The sequence below is a fragment of the Ambystoma mexicanum genome, chromosome 9, assembly GCF_040938575.1.
Source record: "Ambystoma mexicanum isolate Mex_15411 chromosome 9, UKY_AmexF1_1, whole genome shotgun sequence".
Classification (NCBI taxonomy): domain Eukaryota; kingdom Metazoa; phylum Chordata; class Amphibia; order Caudata; family Ambystomatidae; genus Ambystoma; species Ambystoma mexicanum.
The window spans coordinates 1,222,633,753-1,222,661,131 of NC_090931.1; the positions used below are offsets into that span (position 1 = coordinate 1,222,633,753).

Sequence of the window (27,379 nt, forward strand, 5' to 3'; positions counted from 1 at the left end):
GAATCCACTATTCACATAAATTCTGTCATCCATCTCTGTAAGTCAATAGTCTAGGTTATTCACCAGACCCTTTTCCCTTAGGACCGAATGTGCCCTAACCACAGAAATGACATCTACCTCCTTTCACAACTAAGCTTCACAATACTCGACACGACTAGACAATACTCAACAATACTTCAAATATACTCAACAATATTCATTAACACCCTCTCACCCCTGTTACTTTACCACTCCCCTTAGTTGCCATGTGGCTGAGTCAATATTTACACTCCACGATCCACTGACGCTGTTCAGCTACTTGCTCTCCCAAAGCTGCCACACCACTCTTCTGGTCTGCTGAACTTCTCACGGATCGCGGGCAGGATATTTCCAATCTGGCTCCTGACGGCCTTTGTGCGAAGGTGCACTTCCCCGCCGGACTCATTGGTCGCAAGTCGCCCACAGCCCTCCAGGAACTACGGCGGAAGAGGCGGCTTATACCAAAGGGGAGTATTTGTATTTGTATTTATTAGGTTTATATAGCGCTTTACGCCAAAGCGCTTTACAATACAACAAGAATACATTGTAAACAAGAAGCATAAAATTACAAAGACATGAAACAAACCATCAAAAACAGTATGTAGATCAATTGACCAGTTCTAAAGGAGGAATAGATAAGAGGAGGAAGAAAGGAAAGTAGAAAGGGAGGTCAGAGCGGGGAAAGAAGAGGAGATAACAGGAGGAGGGAAGGAGAGATGAGAAAGAAAGGGAAGAAGAGGGGAAGTAGGAAGGAGGGAAGAGATAATGGGAGAAGGAGGGGAGTTAGGACGGGGGGTGTAGAAGGAAAGATTTCAAGGAGACACGGAAAGAGGAGTAATAGGAAATGGAACGTATGAAGAGAGGTAAAGAGTTCCAGTGATGGGGGGCTAAGAGCTGAAAGGAACGGAAACAAGAGGAAGCACAAGGGGATGGAGGTACAGTGAGTAAGAAGAGATCAGCGGATCTGAGGGAGCGAGAAGGAGAGTAGAAAGAAAGGAGAGAGGAAAGGTAAGGAGGAGCGAGCTCATGAAGAGATTTAAAAACTAGGCATAGGAAGTTAAATTTAAGTTGGTAGTGAAAAGGAAGTCAGCCAAGAAAAGAAAGCGAGGAGAAAATGGAATCAAGAGGTGCAAGAAGACAGAGGGTATGGATGGCAGAGTGGTAAAGTGATTTGAGGGGAGCAAGGTGAGAGGCAGGGAGTCCAAAGAGGAGAGAAGAACAGTAGAAAAGACTGGAGAAAATGAGGGAAGAGATTAAGAGTTTAGTAGCATGGAAGGTGAGGGAGGAGCGTATTTTGCGAACATTGAATATGTGAAAGCGGCAGGCGCGAGAGGTAAGAGAAATATGATGGGAAAGGGAGAGGGTAGAGTCAAGGTGGAGGCCAAGGTTGCAAGCAGAGGCAGAGATAGGGAGGTTAGTCGGAGGAAAGAAAGTAAAAGGAGAGGGAGAGGGAGGAGGAAGCGTGTTGGAGGGGAAGAATAAGACTTCAGATTTTTCAGCGTTGAGAGAAAGAAATTGGGAAGACATCCAGTTTTTAATAGCAGTAAGACAGGAGGAAAGATTATAAGATTATGATGGAGTTCGGGGGTGAAAGAGGAGAAGGAAAGAAATAGCTGGGTGTTAACTGCGTAGAAATGATGAGATATGCTGAAAGAGAAGGTAATGGGGGCAAGTAGTGAAGTGTAGAGTGAGACAAGGATAGGGCTAAGTACACAGCCTTGGGGAACACCTAAGTCCAGGGGGAGAGTGGAAGAGGTACAGCCACCCCAGGAGACAGCAAAAGAGGGGTTGGAAAGGTAGGAGGAAAGTCAGTTGAGGACAGAGCCACTGATACCAAAGGAAGAAAGAGTGTTTAGAAGTAAGGGGTGATCAACGGAATCAAAGGCCGCAGAGAGGTCAAGGAGGACAAGGACAGAGGATTGCGAAGAGTAGCAAGCAGTAAAGAGGGAATTGAGAATATAGGTGAGGGCAGTTTCAGTAGAGTGTTTAGGGCGGAAACCAGATTAAAAGGGGGGGAGAGATTGGTTACAAAGGTAGAGATTTGAGAGTGGACTAAACGTTCGAGAAGCTTAGAAATGAACCATCCTCTGCTACCAACTTGTTGGTGAGGTCAGGTATGTCAGAGGCCTGGAGGTTAATACAAGCTCACCCGTTCAGCTCCCAAGGGCCCAACAACCCTGCTATCAGAACAAACAGAGGATTCACCCAAGGGCAAGTTAGAACTGTTGTTTATTACAAACACTGACAGGGATCATACAGGTCATTCAACAATCCCCAGAATCAACATTTCCAAACCAGTATCAACCCTTTTTGATACCAAGCAGTGTCACAACCGTGGCCACCCCTAAAAACCTATCACAACGTTTGATTGGGTGCTTGTAGTGGTATACACTATGGAATGTTCTTATAGATCTTACTCAATTGGCCCTTCCATGTCAGGTGGCTGGCCTGCCCCTTCCCCAAGAAACTATCAATTACATTGTTGCAGGGTTGCAGGTTACTATTGGCCCTTGCCCCCTTCCATCCATCCCTGGATTTCTGTCCCCTGATTGGCTGAAACTGGCCTCCCCATGCCTGGGACCCAGCTCGGTTCTTAGCACTCTGTGCACCTCTTCAAGGTGGTGAGAATGACTAAGTGTACCCAATGTATCTGTTAGCAGTAACACCTGTGCCTGTGTGAGTGTTCTCCATGTTGCAACATTGTTAATTTGTTCATGTTTCACTTCACGTTTGTGGTGCTGAGAAACGTTTGTCTTCCCACTGTGGGTGAATACCCATTGTCTATCTCTGCCGCATCACGTGGTTGAGGACCATGAAATTGAGTTTGTCTGGTCTGCAATTGGTCCCCCTGAGTTACCTGGGGGAACCCAGACGTGGACCTCCTGCTCACTGTGCTCAGAGAGGCACAGCTCCACCTCAGTGATGAGGCCCAACAAGGCTGAAACACGTGTATGGGGTTACTGTTGGTACTCTTGTTCAGAAGGGAATTGCCTTAGCATTTCTGTGCTGGACTGCCCATGTGGGCAGGACAAATACTGATATGTAAATAGTTATTTTCCATCTGTAAAAGGTACGGTGAGAAAAAAGCGATGGCTGCGGCTCTCAAAGTGGGAAAGAACCACAGAACAGGCTATCATGCCATGCTCTTTCTGGAGAGGGGCACCTGCTACCTTTTTTGAAAAATGTTTGCAAGGAACTTAGGGTTGGTCACCCTGAGTTACCTGGGGGAACCCAGACGTGGACCCCCTGCTCACTGTGCTCAGAGAGACACAGCTCCACCTCACTGACGAGGCCCAACAAGGCTGAAACATGTGTATGGGGTTGCTGTTGGTACTCTTGTTCAGAAGGGATTTGCCATAGCATTTCGGTGCTGCACTGCCCATGTGGGCGGGACAAAGACTGAAATGCAAATGGCTATTTCCCATCTGTGAAAGGTACAGTGAGCAAAAAGGGATGGCGCAGACTCTCGAAGTGGGAAAGAACCACAGAACAGGTTATCATGCCATGTTCTTTCTGGAGAGGGGGGCCTGTTACCTTTTTTGAAAACAAATTATGAAGATTTATTCTGTTTTTCTGCAGATGGCCCCTTTGGTGTTTTAGGTTTGGAATGTGCTGCTTGTCTCTGACCTTGGCTGTGAGCCCTGGCATTCCTGCTCTGTGCAGCCTGGGTCTGCTTTTTCTCTCATATCTTGTCCTTCAGCTTGAGGCCTTATGTGATATTCCTTATACATATACTATGATTTCTGCACACCTATGTCGTGCTATGTTTCCTATAGGTTAGTTATATCATGTCCTGCCAGGCTCCTTATGTGATCCTGTAGTTCCATAGGGTTAGTTGCCATAAGCATCTGAAAGCTTGCTCTGCATCTCTTTGTTGCCTTGCGTTCAGCGTTTGTGCATTTGAGTAATGAGTAAAATAATAAAAGCTTTAGACAGTATGTATATGTATCTGTACTCTACAGAACTGTGTAAGCATGTTCTTTGTGTATACAAGTGTTTAGTTTGTGTACCATCGTGCATGGTTGCGATTGTACTTCATGACTAACGTGGCTACGTCGTGGTATCACTAATGACATCACCACAGTGGTTTCTCGGCATTAGTCATTGTCATCCGTCAAGGCATTTGAGTCTGTAACTACTGTTGAATCACCTGTATCCATAAAGACAGTCACTGGATAAGGTTTGAATGGCAGTGTGGGGGAGTATTTCCCTGCATACGTGTCAGTCACTGGTGCTTCTGGGGGCTGTCCGAATAGTGAGTGACTTTGTGTGTTGTTGACACTTCGGGCCGTTATGTTCATGGGGATGAGGTGGGTAATTTTTGGGACCCTCTCTTCAACCCACAATAAAACCGCTTGGATCTATTTTGTCTCCCATCTTCACTTATCTTGCCATATAAAGTGGATTGTCAGACCTCATACCTCCTGCCATCATCATCTATCTTTACATATACACCCCTACATAAACGCTGATCACTTGAACACGATTAAGAGGTAGAATTGTTGCAAAATTAGACTATTGCAGTGCCCCTTTTATATGTTTCCCGAAATTCCTATCAAACTCCTGAAAACGAATACTTAAAGGATAATTGTTAATGCTCCTTTGCGCGCTCATATAATGCCTATTTTACTATTTTAAATTAATCTATGGCATGGCCCCTCAGCACCTTGCAAATAGGTATATAACCCATACCAAGGATTATACTTCGCAAAGTCCTTGCATTTGTAACTCCGAGATTTAACTTGTCGTCCATTGATGGGACAGAGATTTTCTCAGGGCAAAAGGATCTGGAATGATCTGTCTGAAACTCTCAGACTTCAATCTATGTTGGACCTGTTTAGGAAAGGCCTTAAACTCACTTGTTTCATACTTATTCCGATCATTAATCCAGTAACTGATTCTTCTGGCCTTTTCCTGACAATGTAATCATGCTCTAGCGCCCTTGGGTTCTGAGTGCCATATAAAAACGACATAACATACATATAACAGTTTGATGACGAAGAGAGATTAACATAGCTCCAAATAATTAACAATAGGAACGGTGTTGAGACAGTTAGATCCAGGGCTCCAGATAAAATTTGGAAGTGGGGGTATTTTACTCCCTATTTTTTAAAGTTGGGAGTAAAATCATTTTTTTGGGAGTAGAAATATAAGTTCAATTCCCAATGAGGGTATTCGATTAGCGAGTAGAAATATGTTTTAACTGAAAAACGGAGATGTTTTCATAATATTTATTTCTTTGCTCCCAGTTATTCATGCACATTAAAAGGTACATGTTCACCTCTTCCAATCAGGCACTTAAAATAGTGGTTTCTTCCTGTGGTACTATGTTCACTACTGTTCCAAACATATTCATGGAGCTGTGAGGGTGAAATCAGGGATGCAAGATTCTACATGCCTTTTCCTCAATTTTGTGCTTTATTTTTAGGGAGTATTTGCCAATTTTATGGAGCAAAAGTGGCCGATACACCCCTTATCTGTAGGGCTGGTTAGATATGTAACCAAGTTGTATAATTCTACTTACTCCCACCCTGTCACAATCCATCCCTCTCTCCCTTCCTGCATCCCTACCTCCCTTCCTCCCTCCCTCCCTCTCTCCCTCAGTGTCACTCTCCATCCCACCTTGCATCTTCACCCAAACTCGGAGAATCAAGGTTGTTACCATTCTGATTCCACAGTACCTTCGACTTCAGTAGATGGATTAGATGGCTAATCCTTATGCATGGGAAGATAACTAATGTGTTAAGTGCTTGCTTCTAACATGGTGCCAGTGGGCACCTTGCAAGTTCGAATCCTCCTGCCACAGACATTCCAGGTGTTTAAATATTGAAAAACTCCAACCTGGGAATCTCCATTTGGATTGCTCCCTTTGCAAAATCCCTTGTCTCCGCTATTGACAAAAGAATCTCCAGGCAACCTCACACTGCCAATATTGCTACCTTTCTTCCAAATCCACTTTCTCTGCAAAGCCAATCCTCTTATCATTCCCAGTGAATTCAGTACAGTAGTATTAGCCCTTATGCAATCTCAAATGTATGATGCCAATGCCACGCTAGGACCTCCTTCGTCCTCCCCATGGACCTATCAAAGTAGTACTCAGACTTAAAGAAATCGGATTGCACAGCCTCGATCTGGATCTACCGTATTGGTTCCCTCAGAATGTTTGTATTGCTTTAATATTCGTTCCATCCTGTACACAAGCCATCCACCTGACACAACCTTTGTGCATAGACTTTGCATTGCTGGAGGCTCCCGCCACACTCACAGTAAAACAAGACTTCCTCTTGCAATCCCTCAGATTAAGAAATGGAAAGCCACAAACCAAGCCTGTTCCCGCGTTGCTCTGAAATTTTGGAACTCTCTTTCGAAAAAGATATTGGCTCTGCTACTGGCCTACTGCCTTTCCACAGGTTATGAAAGACTCACCTAATCTGCTCGTAGTTTAATGCCTCCTGCTGTAACTCTTCATCTTATGCTGCAGTTTTCTCAAGGTGCTTGCCTTGCTAAGGGTGCACTAACTCCACTCAGCTTTTCTCCTCATCCTCTTCTCTGTTGAACATGTGTGTTCTTGGCACTTTTGTTGTTTCTCCACCTGCACTCTCTCCCTGGCCCATGCCTTACACTTGTTGTATGCTGTGGTTGGTATCTGTGTGTACCTTGCACTTTTCTTCTTTCTGCCATTACAAGCTACTGTGTATACACTTACATGCCTCCCACTCTCACCACTTGCATGGCCCAAATGAGGCTAGTCATTCAAACTAAATCCCCCACACTTACACCCATGGCACCACAAAGTTATGTTAATGTTAATGTTAAAGGACATTCGTACCGCTCACTATCACCACCGGAGTGGTCCCATGGCGCTCTGGCGGCTCTGAAAGAGGGAGGGAGGGTGAGTTAGTGGGGGGAGGGTGGAAAAAGTGCAAGAATGCAGTGATGTGCTGCTGGCGGCCTCAGCCCGGTGGGTCCGTTGCCTGGGCCTGGGGTGTTTGCAGCTGGTAGTCGTTGTGTACTGTTGCGCAAGTCTATGTGTGTTTTATGTTTTGTTGTTGCAGTGTAGTGAAGTTTGTGTGGTTTGTTGTGCTATAGGTTTGTGGTTGTGTTTTGTTTGGAGTTTGAGAGGTGTATGCAGAGGAGGAAATTGTTAGTGGAATTGGTTAGTTGGCATCTCTATCCTGAATTGAAGAATTGGGCTTGCGTAGTCTCTCACAGAGGGGGTGCGTGTGCACCCTGTGCCTCTGGTTAGATCTAGACCCGTTCTGAATTCATGGCCCATTTCACATCTCGCTGCCACCTCTACCAGCCTCCCCAACAACCCCACATGTTCCTCACTCCCACTTATATGGGCAGTGCACCTGCCAGTGTCCACACCTCAGTTAGTCTTGACAGTTCCGCGACCCAGTGGTATCTAGTAGAAGTTAGGGGCGGTTGAAGATGTTGGTTTAGGGTTGGCTGGGGATGTTGACTCCGTCTCCCTGGGTGTCACCTGTGTTCCCCTCTGCCCTGCGTCCCCGTCCAGGTGCCGTCGGTGCTTCTCAGTCGGTTCTGGGAGGTTGTCAGTGTCCTTTGCGGTTTAGTCATTCCTTTTCCTTTCTGCTGTTTCAGTTTTAGTCTGTGGTATTGAAAAGCCAGGTTTTTAGTAATTTCCTGAATTTTAGGTGATCTTTGGTGTTTCTTATTTCTTTTGGGATGCTGTTCCAGGATTTTGCGGCTAAGTGGTAGAAGGCAATGCCTCCGAATTTTTCCTTGATGTATGGTTTTAGTTCCAGGCAGATTTCGTTGCTTGACCTGAGGGGTCTCGTTGGTTTGTAGATTGTTATTTTCTTTTGTAGGAATTCAGCTCCTTGTCCGCAGATTGCCCTGTGCGTTATGCACATTGTTTTGAAGGTGATACAATGTTTTACTGGGAGCCAGTGTAGTCTTTTTAGGGCAGGGGTGAGGTGGTCTCTTCTTGACAGTTTGAGGAGTAATCTGGCTGCTGTATTTTGGATCCATTGTAGTTTCTTCAGGAGGTATTCCGAGGTAGAGGCTGTTTGCATAGTCGACTTTTGACATGATGAGGGCGACGATAGTGTTTTGTGCGTGAAGGAGAGGAAAGGTAGGATTCTTCTTGACGTGTGGAGGAGGAAGAAGCATTTCTTGACTGTTGCATTTATTTGCAGTTCTAAGGTTAGGGTGTTGTCCATCAGGACCCCCAAGTGACCCCAAAGTGACTGTTTTCACAGAAAGTGCCTTATAAACCAATTATACCAACATAAAATGAATACATACATCTCACTCTTGCCCTTTGCAGGACTTCTGCCAGGATTTTCAGCTATACTCTTTTGTGCACATTTTTACCTGTAAGGCACTCCATTATCCTTGGGCTAGATGTATTGCTAAATACAAACATCAAATAAATAACTGAATTAGCAAACAGCGGAGGACTCACTGGGCACCTATGCCAGCTGGGAGGATGTGGGTGTGGACGATCAGTCTTAGGTGTCTAATCAATAAGAGAGGAGAGATGAATGCTGAGATTTTCTTAGGAAATCAGGGGTCGAAGCAGACCTGTGGAGCTAATGCAACTTCGAGCCATAAACAGAGTGGGAATGGGGTGTCTTCAGTCACTGCCAATACTTTATGAAGTCCCCTTCAAGAAGTTGATGAACTTAAAGGGTGATCATGAGGGTAAAGTTCTCATTGGCAGACCTCAGGCATCTGGCTGGTTAGAAGGAATGGACATTATTGTGCAAGTATTTGAGAATGTGGTTTCCAGGATCTTGTGCACTAGGCACAGGATCTTAAATTGTGATCGCTTTTGCCCTTTGTCTTTACTGCTATTTTAATAAACTAACTTCTCCCATCAGGAGTTTTAGGCAGAATTATATGCAGTACCCTTTGGGAACACCACGCACAATGAAGACTACAAGTGACAGTACAAATTCACCTTTGGTACAAGCCTGTACTACACAGTAAAGTGGTAGTGATGGCTGAGCGGCCAGACTTATCTCAAGAGCAAGTGGACATTATCAATAGTACCACAAAGGACAGCAATTATTATGATTCAAACAAACACTGACTCAAGGTTTCTGAGTAAAAGAATATACATTTATTTACACATCAGTTGTAAAACATTTCATCAAAGTAAAGCAGTTGAGAAATCACACTCTTAATACACCACACCACTCCCAATAGATTCTGGACAAGTTAAACTCAAAAGGAAGTGTGAGTAAAATGGCACTCCAGCAATTTAAAAGGGGAGGGAAAAACAAAGCAGCACCAACAGGTAAGTAAGCAGGGCAATCTAGAAAGAGGACCTACAGTGATGGAATCAAATCAAACAGGCTTAGGGCCAAAGTCAATAGGACAAAAGTCTTTTGCTCAAGATCACACAGTTCAGGGTAGTTCGCGGTTAAGTCTTTGCTAAGAGTTCCGGACGAAGTTGGTCGACAGAAAAGTTAGTTTAAAGAGTAGAGAAGGACAAGCCCTCGGATTGGCGAATGGTTTCACACACCTTCACCGCGGCTGGACAAAATGAACAACCGGATTGGCACAGAACCTTTAAATGGAGAAGAAGCTGTAGCAGAGGCGGACGTTCCTGGCAGGTCCTGCAGGCTCACAGTTCCTGAAGCGACTGTCGGACTGACATGAAGTAGGAAGACTGGAGTGTCCTGCACTGCCCAGGGAAGAAACCAGCAGCAGAGCAAAGCAACAAATAAAAGGTGCGCTCCTTAAAACCCAAGCAGGGTCCGACCTTCCTGGCTATCCAGTTCACTGTAGCTCTGTACAGCAAATTCGACCAGAGGAGGGAGACATGGCTTGCAGTTTGGGTGAACTGGTTGGTCCCACCAGCTCAGGGGAAGAAGATTTCTGGAGGATCTTCTCTGTCGTTGGAGTCTGAAGATTTGGACCTGCAGCAGGGCTTCACCGGGCAGTTCAGTCGTTGTAGAGGTCCTCTTCTGTCAGCTCCTCATCGGTTCTTTCGTTCCAGTGGCGACTCTGCCTTTCCAGTCCGAGAGACCTGCTTTTAATGCAGTTTCCCCCATTCACACAGCCTGGCTGTCAATCACACAGCAGGGTGGCTGTCCTGACGGGACAGTCACGTAGCCAATCAAACAGGAGTGCGACTTGGGTTAAAAAGGGAACCCATGGCTGGGGTCCTCAAACCCCTCCCTCTCATCCTGCCTACGCAGCCTTTCAGGCGCCTAAGGAGGGCTTCTGTGTGGAAGCCCGCGAAAGGACAGCGAACAAAGGAACCAAACCTGGTTTGGCGTGCAGAGTAAAACACGAGAAAGACATTTTCAAAAAGAAATGGCGACTAAACCCAGCCGGAACTGTATAAAACGTGTATGGTCTAGCAGGGTTAAGTTTGAGGCTACCAAGATGGCCTAAAACACTACCATGGTTATTTAGGATTACCGCAGTACGAAAAATAGGGTAGTTACCACTGCCACCAGCCAAGTCTTGATAAAAAGGGAGCGAAACAGTGCTCCAAGAGAAACAGACAAAAAGGGATAAGTATTAACCCTTTCCAGTACTCTATGTAAGATAGTTTGTACTGGATCTGTGGATTTAAAGAGACTAATAAAGTCAATGGCAACTTTACATGTTCTGGGAGACAGTAGTCAGTCCCAGAAAATGGAGTCTGAGTTGGGAAGTGTAAAAGACAACCCTGTGTCACTGCACTGAAGGTGCTGTGTAACACACAGTAAAAAGATGATGCCTGTGGAGTAGGTGTGGCTCCACAGTTTATGAACAGAAAACATGTTACATACACACAGCAAAACACATGTAAAAGTGGGAAAAAGGCTCACACTCTTACCAGGTGAAATAAACCCTAGAAATCCAGCAAAGCTGCTGAGGGACTCAGTAGGTAAGGGAAATTAGCCATTCTGGAGAATTCTCCCTAACAAGGAAAACCTCCCAAGATATTGCTGGAAGCTTTGTTTCCAACTGTTACCTTTTTGAATATCCTCCTACCTAAATCTCCCATATTTAACATACTATACCATGACCAATCAGAAGGACCACTTGACTCTCATTCACCTCACTACACCTTAGGGGATTCTCCGGGGGACTGAGGCACTTATGTTCAGTATTCGTTTACATGGAATGAACACTTTCCATTGAATTAAGTGGATCAGTACAAACAAAAATGTGCATTGTATGCACATGGAACGAGGTTTTGCGAGTAAGAGTAATACACATAATACATGTTTTCTAACATATCTCTTCACAGTATCAAGTAAATGGTATGCTTTTGATCGAATATGGGCCCTACATTGAACCTTCTACAGGGAAAGATCTGGAAAAGGGTTTTAGGTCTCCCGGGGTATCTACCAAATGCCATCTTGATACACGAGTTAGGCCTCTACCCTTTAGCTGACAAGTATGAATGGCGTATGCTCAACACCTTTAAGAAAATGCTGTCTCCCCCAAGGAATTCCCTTTATGAGGACATCTTGTCAATGCTACATGTGAAGTACCCACTATCAATAGCTGCATTTCAAAAAAGTATGATTACAGTGCAAAGCTCCCTGAACATTTCCTCACAAGACCTAATTGATTCTCCAGGGGTGTCCAAATGCCGGTTCTTTAGGAACGCATGGGCACGCAACTCAGACTTAATTGCGGGTTACTTATCATTTAGTATGTACGCCAAATTTAGACACGGTTTCACTCCACGACTGCGATATATAATGTGTTTCCCAGACAAGAATGCCAGAAGAGCCTACATGAGATTCCGTCTTGATTTGATTCATACGGGCTCCCGCACCAGGAATTGGTCTGGCTACAAAGAGTCTGGGAGGTGGGATCATTGCAGGTTTTGTGATAAAGTAGAGGAGTCTGAAACATTGGAACATCTATTCATGTATTGTGTGCACTTTGAACCACAAAGGAGTAAATGTTTGGGTGCCTATCTGGGTTGTAACTCTTGTTATGAACGCAACCTGGTTTGGTTGCGTTGTATGTGGTGGCAGAGTAATGCGATTATTTTGGCGGCAGTTAGACTTGTGAATATAATTGAGAAAGATCTCCAATTGTTTAATGACAGTTTGTCTCTTGTGAAGGAGGAATGCCTTGTAACACCTTAACATTGTGAATTTCTTCTTTCTTTTAAATGTCCAACAAGAATGTAGGCACTGCTATAATTGGCAGTGACATGATTTCCTTTTATATTGGTTTTTATGATGTGTTTCCTTGTTTCTTTTTTTGAATTATTGACTTACTGAATTTTGTCATCGGTATTAGAAAGTGAGTTATGATTGTGTTTGGAATTATGTGATGCATTGTGGAAAAATTTGTAACATCTATTTGTTTTATGTTATGTTGTGGATTTTAAACTTTGAATTATTTTAGGAATATTGAGAGTTTATATGTAAACTTGCTTTATTTCATGCAATTGAAATATTTTTTGTGAAGGTGTAAATTAATTTTTGCCACCAAAAACAACAAAACACAAAAATTGAAATTGAATTGAATGGTATGCTTTTTGGACCACCACACAGAAAACCGTAAGGAACTTGCATTTAATTTGACCATTCCAGCTCTACTAAAGAGGATTTCTAACACAGAATTCAGAAAATGTGCTACTATTGGACTACAGGGTACTGTACATTTGGCTCCAATCTTAGGCCCAGTGATCTGGTGAGACCTCTCCATATGGAAACATAGTCAGAGTTTAGGTTGGTTGTTATTAGGAGAGCATTTAATGTAAATAATCCTTCAATTTCCCTACTAACTCTGCAAATGCTCCACCCCAGAATGCAGATGCTGATCCTTCACATGCCCCTTCCATGATGCTCTGCCTTTTCTGCTTCATTTTTAAATATGACAAAACCACTTTGGACCTGCTTTTCTTTTTTGATTTTTCAAGTTCTTCCTGTTAACTCCCACAACTAGATGCAAACGTGACCCACCTAGTGGACTAGCATGTCCCTTTACAGATTGACCATAATGTAGTTGTCTCTTATTCCTCATACAATATGGATGTAACTGACACTTCTGAGCCTTGTGAATGGTGGGCTATTCAGCCTTATAGCATTTTTGATTATTTATATTCTGCTCATTTTGGGGAATAGTGCTCATGCACACACGCATGCATGCCCCACCCACAGACTACTGTGACAAATCGAAGGTATTTGTCCCTTATCCCCAAGGGGCAGCCTCCCCCTTTGAGGCTAGGGAGGTGTGCCCACTCTGCAATACCCTCCCTAGAGGTCTGGGCAAGTGAGACCTCACTGGGTGAGACTCCCTCTTAGGGGACAAGGACTCCCGCATAGTAGCATGCATGGGCCTATCTGCTATGAAGACTAATGTAACATCTGCATATTTGGCTGGTAATGCTGGAACCAACCAGCCCGGAGAAGTAAAAGAGAATGTCTCTTTAAGACAAGACGCAAACTTAACAGGGATGGGTGTAGGAACATGGAGTAGCAGTTAGTATCCTACGCCAGGGATTGCACAGTGATGTGAACACACCTTGGAGAGGCAGACCTGAGACGAGCCACAGAGCCTGTGACTTTTGAAGAGCTACAGAATGCCAGAGTGAGACACTGAGGCTCAGTGTACCCAACAATAGACAAGCCTTTGTGAATCAGGAAAACAGAGTGCTGTGTCAGGTAGTGGCGAGACCACATCCATATGATGGTGGGCAGGATGCCTGACGAAACACAAAGAGACCATCAGAGAAGGCAAGTGGGAGCGTGAACAGCTTCCTAACGTTAACCCCACATATGGCATAAGGGAAGCCAAGAACGGTAGACACACGAAAACACAGAACGAGAAGGCAACTGGGAACATAAACAGCTTACTAACGTCAACCTCTGTATGTGGCAGAAGGGAAGCCGAGAACGGGAGAGCAATGAAATCATAGATTGAGAAAGGCAGTATCAAAGAGGCTCACTTGAGTGAATGCCATGGCCCGCACCGTCCCCTGACATAGAGAGAGGTAAGGGGGAGAACGGGAGAAGCATGACTCCTTAATGTTGTACTGTTAAACTTGTTCAAGCTGTATCTAAGTGAATATCCTGTAACAGCGCCAAGATGCCTCAGGGTTGATGTGCGTTTTATAAATTTAAATGAATAAATAAATAAATAAGGCCGTCAGGGCAGCTGAATACGAGAAGAGAAACTCATCTCAACACTCACAACGATTTACTTAATATAAACATGTGTAATTGGAATTGTGCAAAGCTGACAGAGAGGAGATTGAATAACCCTGTGTGGGAAGTCTATGAAAACTCTGAACAAAGACCTAATAAAGGAGAGAAATTACTATTTGAGTACAAAGATGAAAAGGGGTGGAAACTGTAATAAAATCTGATAATAAAGACGGACTTTCAAGACTATCAAGTGAACAAGAAGTTACAAAGAGAGAACCCAGGAGAGGGGAAATACCAAGAAAGAAACCACAGCCAAGCTAAAACATCCAACAAGAGTGTGAGAAAGTATCACAAGGAAAGTTGTCAAAGGTACATCACTAAAGAGAGTACAAATCCTAAGACTGTTGTAGAAGAGCTACAAGAGTTAATCCAAGGGATAAAGAGAGACTATTACAGATGATTGTGCTAGACAAGCAGCACAAGGACTAGAGACATTGATACAAAGAGACTGTCAGAAGATATTGGCACACCAGGAGAATAAATCCAATCTCCTAGACTTGTTTAAGTTAGTTATCTTAGTGGTAGGGTCAGGAAGAATTAGATTCCGACGGAGGACTTTCCTTGTTTTGGGACTTCCTGACAACAGATGAGCACCTTTAGTTCCTTTAGATAAGTAGGAGACTCCCTCTAGAAATAGGGAAGATAGACCTTTTTCTTATAATTTGAATAAAAGTGAATTCAAATGTCCTCATAGAGGATGACTCTTTCATTCGACCCACCGCTTATGGTGTTCGAGTGGGATTTCAGCCAATGGATAGAAGTTGGGGACCTGTGCTGTTCATCAAAATAAATCCCAAAGCCAAAACCCCCACTATGGCCACAAAATCTAATCCATAGGTTTCGACTGCAAAGTATAGATGAAACCTTAATTCCGCCAGACGAGAGGCACTTGATACCTACAGGACTTTCTTGAACCCGCCCCCCCCAGGTACTTATATTAGGCTAGCCTCAAAATCAGGATTAGCCTGGAGATATAGATTGGATTCTATGGTGGGGGTCATAGATCCTGACTTTAGGGGAGACATTAAAGTTCTACTACACAACCATGGGAATAATCCCTATACAGTGAACTAGGGAGAGGAAATTGCACAGGGGATGCTGTAAAATACCTTATTTCCAGTACCTCAGGAGGCCAAAGTATTAAGAGAAACAGAGAGGGGGTAAAGAGGGTTTGAAGGCGCATACCTCCCCGTAGTGGAGACCTGCCAAGAAGCGGAGGAGGTCATACCTCTGCCAGACCTGGCCTTTGCAAAACGCAATGACCCAGTCCTCACAGAGGCCTTCGCTAGGGTTATCACGGAGGAAGTCAGACGTAGCCAAGCAAGTCCTTTTTTCTTCATAAAGAAGGGGTTGTTATATTGGCGTGATATAACCAGATATGGCTTAGCTTAAATCCAGTTGGGAGTACCCCGAGGTCATTGAAGAATTGTGTTAGAGTTGACCCATTCACATTTGTCGGCAGCTCACCAAGGGGTACAGAAAACCCATGTCATGTCATCCATAAATTCTACTGGCCAGGAGTTTTCGCTGACGTAAAAAACATTTTGACATGTGATATATGCCAAAGGACCGCAGCAACTTCAGTCCCCGTCACCCCCTTGCAGCCCTTACCCTTTATCGAAGTCCCTTTCTATAGAATAGCGATGGACATAGTACTTCCACTTGAAACATCTAAGTTAGGAAACTACTTTATTCTAGTGATTGTGGACTATGCCACCCGATATTTGGAAGCATTTCTCCTTCTAAATAACACTACCCAACAGATATTATAACATCTGTTACCCTTTTTTGTCTCAAGTAGGATTTCTGAATGACATTCTTACTGAACAAGGCACTACATTCATGTCCCGCCTCATGCAAGAAGTAAAGAAATTACTTAACATCAAAACCCTCTGGACGTCAGTATACCACCCCCAGAAAGATGGTTTGGTGGAGCGGTTCAGTCAGACGTTAAAAAGAATCTTTCAGAAGTTGGTGGAAACCGACAGGAACATTTGGGATACCATGATACGCTGAGCTTCATTTGCAGTCTGGAAAAACCCTCAGGCATCCATGGGTTATTAACCTTTTGAGCTACCCAATGGGAGGGAACCTCGGGATGTTTTGGATATGCTAAAAGAAACTTGGGAAGAGAGAGAGGTGGCCATCTTGCCAATTTCCTAAACCACCCAGAAATTAAAAGCCCATATGGCAGCGGTAAAAGAAATTGTCAAAAAACATCTAGGACAAGCACAAGAACAGCAAAAAGTGGTCTATAACAAACGCAGTGTGGCCCAGCCCTTCTCTGTAGGTCAAGCAGTCTTAGTTCTCCTCTTAACATATGAGAATAAAATTATTCCCAAGTGGTATGGACCTTACAAAGTTCCAGGGAAGAAAGGTTCCCTAAATTATCTGATCTCCCTGCCTGATAGACGCCAGAAAACCCAAGTCTATCATGTGTACGTGCTCAAAGAGTGGAAAGTAGACCCTAGCAAGTGAAAAACAGTCACTATGGCCACACTCCTTATGGACTCGGAAATAGAAAATCACTGGATTCCCCTGACTTGCCATTTTCCCACCAAAAAGATCTTAGTGACATACTCTCTCAGTTTCCTGAAGTGTTGTTTTTGGAACAACCAGGTAGGGTCGCTGACTTCTTCCATTACATCTGAACACCGTCTGGGAAAACTGTCAATCTAAGACCTTACAGGATCCAAGAAGCCAGAAGAAAAATCATTGAACAGGAAATGGAGGAGATGCTCAAGGCTGACATTATCGAGCCCTCTGAGAGCTCTTGGTCCACCCCCTATTGTCTTGTTGGCCAAACCTGATCAGTCCTGACATTTCTGTATAGATTTTAGAAAACTAAATTCGATTTCCATTGTTGATAATTGCCCAATGCCACAGATTGATGATTTAATCAAAAAAATGAGCGTTTGTCAAGTATGTTTCTACTTTCAATTTAACAAAGGACTATTGGCATGTTTCACTAGATCCAGCAGATAGGGCAAAGATTGCCTTTTCAACACCACAAGCCTTTTTCAAATTCAAGGTTTGACTCTTTGGATTACATGGAGCTCCTGACACTTCAACAACTTATGGACCCTGTGTTAAAACCTTATACTGCTTTCTGTGGGGCCTATCTTAATGACATCATGGTCCACAGCAACAGCTGGCAAGAGCTCATACACTATCTCCATTTGATCACCTGTGCTCTCAGGAAAGCAGGCTTAAGAGCCAATCCACTAAAGTGCCACTTAGTCCAATCTGTGGTACGATACCTCAGATCCTTTGTTGGAAATTGCCTGATCCAACCCCAGGCTGAGAAAGTGAAGGCTGTGCAACTAACACCAACACCTAAAACAAAGCATGATATGCGAGACTTCCTGTAACTAACCGGTTATTATCGAACATTTATACAAAATTATTCCACCCTGGCAGCAAATCTCACCGACAAGCTAAAGAACGCCCAACACCAGAAATGTGCTTGGGATGACAAAGATCAAGCGAGATTCGAGGATCTGAAAACCATTCTCTGTTAGGAACCAGTGCTTAAATTGCCAGACTTCAGTAAAGAGTTTCTTTCACAGATTAACACCTCTAAAGTTTCCTTGGGGGCAGTGCTCTCCCAAGTGTATGATGGGATTGAGCATCTGGTACTATACACCAGTAGGAAGCTCTTTCCCCCGAGAGCATTCCTATGCGACGATCGAGCTCGAAGACCTGGCAATTAAGTGGGCCATCACACATTACTTAACGGGCAGGAAATACAGGCTGATTATTGACCACAACGAGGATGAGCCTGAGGAAAGACACTAACCCGAGAGTGGTGAGATGGTTGTTGGACCTACAACCTTTTTGTTTCACTGAGAAACACCGAAAAGGAAAGAAAAAAGGAAATGATGACTGTGTAAGCCAGTTCCCTATCAATGGAGATGGTGAAGCCACCAATGTAAGGGGACGCATATGTGATGAATCAAAGGTCTTCATCTCTTCTCTCCAAGAGGAAGCCTCCTCCTTTGAGGCTAGGGAGTTGAGCCAGCTGCGCAATACACTTCGTAAACCTGAACCTCACTGTAGATGACCATTTGATGTTATCGTAGCTGCCCGAATGCAGTTAGCTGCCTTCAACCTCGCTCAACCAGTTTTCCAGGTTGCACAGAGTTTATCTCATACACCCCAGGATTCTGTGGCAAACCTGTCAAGCCTGCTAGATTGGCTCCTGGTGGTTCCTCTAATAACACCATTAAATGCAGACAACAGTTCGCTCATAGAACAGCTGCAAGGCTGTTCTATTCTAGGTACAGGATTGCAGGACTGTTCCCTTGGAGACTGCGTCGGCTGAGAGGCTGACGTTATCATGCTAGGAAATTATTCTTCTGTCACGTGATTCTAATCATGGGATTAGACGTGTATTTAAGTTATGCTGCGGCGGGAACCCGGTTCTTCTTATTTGTTCATATGAAGCTCGGGGTGCTATTCAATTTCCGCCCGAGCTACTAGTTCCAGCTAGTCTCTTCCTTGTTTTCTGCTTTGTGGGACTGCAGCATTTTGTTCAGCAGCATGCTTATTTCAGCACGCCCATTCTTCTCTGCTGTTTCTCCGTGGCGTGCACTGGCTGTGAAACGCCATCAGCATGCAGCTGCAGCGTGTTACCTGAAGTTCCATTCATCTCAGCGATTCCTTCTACAGCGTGCTCCGGCTGCAAAACGCCTTCAGTGTTTAATCCGCAGCTTCCCTCTTGCCGGCAAGTTCCTCAGCTGTTCCGCAGTAATTGCTGGCTGTTCTCTACCCACATCCACTGTCCAGCAGAGAGACGCAGCATTCTCTGGCAGCATACTCAGCAGCGCGTCTCGGCTGCCCACTCCAATCGCTCAGCTGTGCTTCATAGCGGCAAGCTCCTCGGATTCGCATCTGAACTTCCATACCGTTCCTATCCTTTGAACTCCAGTGGGGAATTATTTTCTCTGCCCGAATACTGTAACAACGTGCTCGTCATTTAATTCCAGCAATAGATCATCGCGGATTTCTGCCATTGCAACGTGCTACACTCCGTATCACAGTAACGTTGCAAGGACCAGTTTTGATACTTTCTTTGTTTAGTTTCATCATCTCAGGAACTGTTACTTCCTTCCTTCAACTGGACTTGTCCTATTTGACTTTGGGTGACTACAATTATTTGGAACTACAATTGTCAACCATGTGCACTAGATTTATGGATGCTATGCAGTGGAAATGGTGCACCAACTCGTTCCTAGTGCGTCCCTTTGTGCCGTGCGGGATTAGTTCCATACTAACCAACCCTTTCTTTCTGTTTTCTTGGATTTATTTCTTCATTGAGCTTCAGCTACTTCAAGTTAAGGTAGGGGACGTATATTTGGTTGTGGATATTGAAAATGTTTGTTGTTATCTGGTTAGTCGGCCATACTAAGTCGTTTCTCCGATTCTAGGAGATCCTACTGGTCCGCTGAATCCAGGATTCTGTATACCTGGCTCTCCTCGTAACAGGGAACGCTGCACCCTTTCAAGTAATCCACTGCGCTGGCTTTGGTTCAGTTCAGCTAGTGGAGCGGATTGCTGGGAAAGTTTTCAATTCATCACAGGACCTTCCATTAGCACCAGGGCACTGCAATTTGAATCTGGACAGAGTCTGGTTTCGGTAACTTACTCTTTATTGTAACGGATGGTAATCAGTGTGCGCAGTGCAACACTACCCAAACCTCTAGCTATGAAGGGACCTGCGACATACAGCTTCATGTATTCGCCATGTACCCTGTGTTCCCGAACAGTCCCAAACACATTTCCCTAAAGACCACTGTGTATGTATGTCTGTGCACGTATGTTCAAGACTACCGTGCCCCCTCGCAATGGTTTCTCTATTTGCAAATCTCCTTTCTCCCATGCGCATATGAAGATCCCTGCACGCCACGCGACTACATCATTTTCATATTTCATCGGCAGATTTGCCATTATGTTACTATGCACGTGCAAATCTAAAATGTATCAACTATACACAGAGGAACACAAATAGTAACACTCATCCCATTCTCATTAACTACACTAGATTCATGCTAAATCGCAACATCATGTCAACATCACAGTCACCCCAGTCACAAAGATGGCGCCTGCAACGCAAACTCCTCTCCCCCATTGAGACCTTCAACGACCACCCCAAAAGATGCACAGATGTAAAATTGATTCAACATAGAAGATGCGAAATTCATAAAGAAATAAGGTAAGCCATTGTGGTGAACGTCTCTTTCGACCTTTTCCACTGTACATTGTAAAACAGTAACGCAACACTAGTTATGGTTTTCCACCATGTCAACTTTATATTTTACAACACCAACCGACTACCAGCTATTGGCCTTAGGTGCTGGCCAGTGCCCACAGTGTTTGTCTTGGCCAGGTCCATTGCCTAAATAGTTATTAAGATACTCAACGTTTCTTTATGAGCTAACTTATAAATGATGTAATGTGTAACACTATTATTGATGTCATTTGTTATATACAATGTAATTAGTGTCGTCACTAGTGTTGGCATCAGTGATGTTATCTGTAATGTCATCAGTGATCTGATACAACATGTCATTAGTGATGTCACTGGACAAATTTGGACCAGGTTTGAAACAACTTGGGCATGGTCAAATGGCTAGTGGCCCATTTATCTGTTAGAATATATAGTGGGTACGGCCAAAGGCTGTGACCACTGGCCATTATTTTGTTGAAGGCCATGGATAGTGGCTGGTTAGTGTATATAATACACAGTGGACACGGATGAAGGTCATAGCCACTGGTAAACACAGAAGGCTATGGTTGGTGGCCTGTTAGTGTTTTAAAATATACAGTAGGCACAGCTGAAGGCCATGACCAGTGTCCATGGCTGAAGACCATGACTACTGGTCCATTAATGTGTTGAAATATATTTGGCCATGCACACTGATCCTAGCTGAAGGGCATGCTTAGTGCCCGTTACTGTTGTAATGTAATTAGTGATGCCATCCGTGATGCCATCATTGTGGCCATAGGCTGCGCAACAGGGGGCACAAAGTTAAGTTGGCTTTAGCTGAATTTCAGGGGCTTTGTTGCGTTAAGTTCTCACCTTAACGTCCTTGCAACTAAAGTTTTTATATCATATATATATATATATATATATATATAAGATTTGTGTATATGTGTGTGTGTGTAACACCAAGAAAGTTATGGTGGGTTTAAAAAGACTTTAAAAATACAAATAATCACTTAAAATGTGGAAGTAGAATAGTCCATTTGAGCAAGTCACACATGCAGTCTGCAGATAGGCAACAGTATGCCACGCTGATAACAGTGCTGAACCAGAAATGTGTGGCTCAGCGAAATAGAGACTATGAACGATTCACATTCAACCAGTGCAGCCATAGAGCCCAGAGACCATGGACGAATAGGTTCTGTTCCTACAGAAATAAGTGGTGCACTGCCAGTTTGACAAGTTTTCAGAAGAAGAGGTCATCAGACTGTGCATCATTGAGGGGTGCACTTCATCCACATTCAGAAAACAACTCCTGAAGAAAGAATATCCGTTAACTGAAATACTTGAGATGGCAAGGGTGCACAAATGAGTAGACGCTGAAGTAGTAGTCATGGAGACTCCAATGTCTCAAACAACGGTGGCAGCAATGTCACAGAAACCATACACCACATGCCAAACCATGAGGGAACAAACAAACCAACGGCCTGCCATTGCAAGTCGCCCTACCGACAAGAGCTACACGTCCTGCATTCGATATAAGAAACCCGGTAGATTGCGGGACACACCTATGCTATAGATGTGGGTTTCCATTCCCACATAAAAACCCATATCCGACTCTCACTCACCAATGCAGCATGTGTGGTCATACAGGACACTTCCAAATAGTTGGCAGAGATGGACGACCATTCCCGACACAAAGGTCTTATGACACTGGCCAACACAGACACATGGTACGACACCTAACAATGGAAGAAGAACAAGATGGAAGATACAAAGCAGTGCTGGATCAATTACGCATTCATGACCAATATGATGCCTCTGCTCCCAACAAAGATCAACATGAGTATGCCCATCTTAAATCTGAGGAAGTGGATGAAGAAATATCCTCAAAGATAACGCTTCACATGCAAGGTCAAGATTCCAATTTGTAATAGATATGAGAGCAACCATCAACATCATGGATGAGCGACAAAATTACCTATTTAACAAAGGACAAAGACTATCTCCGTCCACTGCCTGCATTTTTTAAGGGGTGCTCAAGAAACCCTATCATGTGTCCCATGTATTCCATGTTCTCCACACCCGCGGGCTGAGTAGATGCCTACTGTGTTTCAAAACAGCTAAGCGGTTGGGCCTCATCGAAATAAAGTGTCACATAGACAAGAAAAGTGCTATATCAACACCCATGGAATTGATAACCAAAACTACCATCCAAGAGATGTTCCAGAACCTGGTAACAGGGCTAGGAATGTACAAATGACTGCCCATCATCCTACACATAAATGAAACCATCCACCCAGTGCCCCAACACCCGAGATGAGTAGGGTTTCACTTGCAACACATGGTCTCTGAACTGGCAAAGCTACTGGCAGCTGACATCATCGAACGAGCACTGGTACCCACACCCTGGGTCTCGCTGGTGATCATGGTACCCAAACAAGGGAGGCGCCTCAGGCTCTGAGTTGAAACAGAAATTCCCAATATCACCATTAAACGGGAACTCCGTCCAGGTCCAAATATTGAGGACATGATCATCAGGCTGAATAAGGCTATAAGAGTCACCAAGCTAGACCTTAATCAAGGGTACCGCCAGCTTCTCCTCCATCCGTCTGCCATGGTCGATCACCATGTTCACAACTCACAAAGGGCTATATAGGTACAACAGGCAGAATTTCGGGGTCTCTTCTGCTGCAGAGATTTTTTACGACACCATCCTACGTATATTGCTCCCTACCAATCAATCCTTTAACTACAGCAACAACATCCTGGTGTTCGGCCGCACCCAAGCAGAACACGACCAAACATTGATACATGTATGCCAGGAGCTTACAGATGCAGGATTAACTCTCAACCTAGAGAAGTGCTAAATCAACAAAAATAACCTCAGATTCTTCTGGCACATCTTTTCGAAACAAGAGCCAGTAAGGATACACACCATTAGTCAGCTTTCGCCGCCGAAGTCCACGGCTGACCTATACACATTTTTCAGCATGACAGGATAATGTGCATGATACAGCGAAGATAACGCAATGACAACTGAACCACTACAACAACTGTTGACAGCGGAAGCCACGTTTCTATGGATTAGCCAATGTCAGACAGCATTTGAAGCCATCAAACTAGCTCGGCAAATGTACACCATCTAGCTTACTTTGATCCAAACAAGCAAATGGAATTTACAGTAGATGCCAGCCCAGTGGGAGTTGGAGCCATCATGACCCAATGCACCTCAGATGCAACACAAGAAAAATGCACAATTGCATACGGCAGCAAGGCACTGTCCAGGACAGAAGTTGCTTACTCCCAACCAGAAAAGGAAAGCCTTGCGGCTTTGTGGGCATGCAAACGCTTCCACCATTTACTCATTGGGAAGTGCTTTACATTAGTCACAGACCTCCTCGCATAGAAAGGTGGGGCATGAGGTTGAAAAAGTACGACTATGCTATCATACATTGTCCTGGGAAAGATTGCAACTTGCACACTACATTTCAAGAAACCTAGCAGCCCAATTCACCTTGGAGGGGAGCAAAATAGGTAAGGACTGCAACAGTTTCATGGCAGAACATGCCTTACCACCAGCTATTTCAGTAAAGGATGTGTCGACGGTGTCTAGAAATGGCCCAGCTATACAGGCTGCAATTATGCGAACTAGAGGGATACAAACTGAGTGTTGAAGGACTGCAGGGGATACACAAATGTGATCTGAAAAGGTTAGCAACCATATACGCTGAACTTACTGTCTCAGTCAATTAATTGCTCATGAGAGGAATGCGACTAGCGATCCCTGCAGCACTGCGGAAGAACTGTCATAGAGGTGGCACTTGAAGGACACCAGGAGATGGTAAACACAAACACTTACTACACCATCATGTCTGGTTCCCTGGCATTGATGAAATGGTCCAGCAAGTAGTGAAACACTGCAAGGCATGCCAGATGACAGTGAAAGCAAACATGCTGGAACCAGTGGCAATCAGGGACCTACCAGAATCAGTGTGGTACACAGCTATCAGTGGACTTCTATGGAGTGACATCAGAAAGGATCATAGGCTAGTACTCATACAGAGTACTCCAGATTCCCCATTACCAGGGTCACATCAACAACAAGCTTCCAGGTCACATCACAGGTGTGATTGAGGTGTCCCAGCAATATATTAATCGGACAATGATTCACCATTCCAGAGCCATGACTTTGGAAGGTTAGCTGCATACCTATGGTTCCAAAACCAGAAGATAACGCCATTGTGGCCCGGACAAATGGTATGGCCGAGAGGTTCATGGGGACAATTAAAAGAACATTGCAAACAGTGGAAGTCGACATCATGCTACTGCAGCAAGCCTTAGGCAAGGTACTAAGACAACACATAACAACCCCACATGAATCAACAGGTGCCAGTCTGGCTGAACTCATGATGGAACAACAAAAATGAACCTGGGCGAAATGAGATCAGAACATCTGTACACATTTCAACAATACCAAGTCTTGTAAAAAAAAAATATATTTATTTATAAGCAATTTACACAAATATTTATTGTTCTCAACATCCCCATTTAAACACCACCATTCATTCCATCATTCATTCACAATCTCACTATACATGTCAATATTCCACACTTGTGGTACTAAGACCACCTAGAACCAATATATTAACATAAATTTCAACACCTCTTGGTGATTACAGTAAGTGTTAATACAAAAACAAATAGCATATTGTTTATTTGCTGTAACTCAACATATGTTTTGGTCGTCACAATAGGCCCCTAATTCAAGCCGGTAAATATAAGCGACCTTCTTCAGGATACGGATGGTTCTGTTGCAACCACTCCGAAATGTCAAAAGGTGGAGGATGTCATCAAACCTCAATCTACAAACAAACAATATACATAACATCAGAATTCCAATCTCTTATTTGTTTAGACACACCAATTGCTTGAGCAAAAATGTCATATACATTATCCAATGTCCATGTGATCTTGTATATGTAGGAAAAACTATGAGAGAGGTACGCCAGAGAATATCGGAACATCGTTCCTGCATAAGGAACAAAGTGCAGGACAAACCTTTAGTTGAACATTTCTCTAAATTGGGGCACACAGACAAGGACATTAGGTGGTTTGTACTTCAAACCATCAAGACCCCCATGAGAGGAGGCGACATGTCCACTATGTTACACAGACTAGAACAAAGATGGATTCACTCTTTGGACTCAGTTAAAAATGGTTTGAATATTTCCATAGAGTGGAACAAACTGGTAACTGGATAAGAGACATGGCCCTTCATTACATGGTAGGCGGTAAGGGTTTACCGGTACCGGTATTTTATCGGTACCGGTAAACCCTTACCGCCTTACTACGAGGTCCCTTACCGGGTTGGAGAATTTAACGCCTGCTTTTTGCAGGCATTAAAAACCAACCCGCAAAAGGACCAGGGAGCTAATTACTGTACCGCAATTTGCGGCACCATAATTAGCACCTTCCCCATTCTCATAGAGCCCTATGGGGCAAAAATGGGAATGGGGAAGGGCAATGGGGGAAAGGGGAATTACCGCCCCGCCAACCTTGGAATAGGACGGTAATTCCCCTTTCCACCAAGGCATGGACCAAGGTGCTAATAGCACCTTGGTCCACCGCCATCCGTGTAATGAGGCCCATGGTCTCTGCTCTTATTGGTGGAGCACTGTTTTATATTAGTTATCTGGTGAACATTGGATATACATGCCATCTGATAAATATATATGAAGGGCATGGCATGTCAGCACACACATTTGGACTCTGGATTGCCCATATTTGAATTTTACAATATGGGTTTTGGTGAATGCGCCTCCTGCCACTGTGAGGGGGAAGGGCGTTCGTGTCTAATAGTGAGTCATGGAAGTAACCTGCACATTAGATCACACCATAATCCAGGATGAATTGAGGGTGAGTGGCCATGACCCAGAATGGCTAGCTATACCCAAGGATCACGTCGGATGTTGTAATGAGCCGCATACATCAACAGTAACAATTATGCAGCATAAGCACCCATTGGTCTATGCACGAAAGAGGGTGAGGTAATGCATTTTTGTAACATCCCTCATGCTGCACTGGTATCTTTACACAATCCAAAATGTTTGTTTATGTAAAAAACATTTGTCTATGAAGGGCCTACAATGCCCAAAGTCACTGGGAGCTGGGGCTTAACAGTCCTGTCCACCAACAGAAACAATCAGGGTTTAGCAGCATTTATTGTTTTCATGCACGTAATAGGGTTAGGTAATTCATCCTTCATGCTGCATTGTTTCCCCAGATTTATCAAACAAACACTATTTGGTTCATGAAAAAAAGAAAAAAAAGAAAAAAATGCTTTACAAAATGTTTTATACACGGAGGGACTACATGGCCCAGAGGTCTCTGGGAACTGGGGCTCAAGAGTCCTTTCACCATGTTGATGGCGTATTTAAGGAAGCCACGCCCAGGAACCAGCACGAAATTTGGAGTGTGTGCAGGACAAGAGAGAAGGAACCCAGGGTAAGTAAAATGTGCGTGTGTGTTTGAGTGTTTAAATTCACACAGTTTGTGTGAGGTTTTGAAGAGAGAGAGAGCGCAAGGGTAAACTCGACCCTTTCAATTCCATTTCTGCTGACAATCAGCGTGCACAGCGCATGCGAATAAATGCGGGATGTGTTTGCTTTTCCCTTTTTCACGCATATAGAGGTGTTTGAACAGCCATGAAGCCCAGCTAAGGCAGCAGCCCAGCTAAGGCTGCAGTTGTGTGTTTTCCATCATCATTATAAGCTGTTTGGCAGTCACTGTGCACACAACCCATTATTATTATTATTTTTTTTAGGGTCAGAAAAGCCTAATATGATATTGGGGTAGTTATAGACCTCCAGCATGATTGAACAAAGATTCATGAAGGGAATTTTTATCTGTTTCCTTCACAAAACTTTATGTAAGTAGGGGCAGGGGAGTGAGACAGCAGCATTAACAAAACCTTGACAATGTTCTGAGTTAGTTAGATATATAAGCA

The 27,379-nt window shown here is 44.0% G+C and overlaps 1 protein-coding gene across 2 annotated transcripts in view; it reads right to left on the bottom strand.

Moving 5' to 3' along the window:
- The window catches only part of ACMSD (aminocarboxymuconate semialdehyde decarboxylase), a 606,399-nt gene that overhangs the window by 21,302 nt on the left and 557,718 nt on the right, over window positions 1–27,379 (bottom strand). The window contains exon 10 of one of the 2 annotated variants that reach the window (XM_069616568.1): window positions 25,004–25,235. The exons of the other annotated variant lie outside the window; for it this stretch is intronic. Coding sequence (XP_069472669.1) covers window positions 25,224–25,235 — 12 coding nt within the window. The 3' untranslated portion in view covers window positions 25,004–25,223. Of the gene's footprint in view, window positions 1–25,003; window positions 25,236–27,379 lie in introns of those variants that run through there. 2 annotated transcript variants of the gene reach the window in all.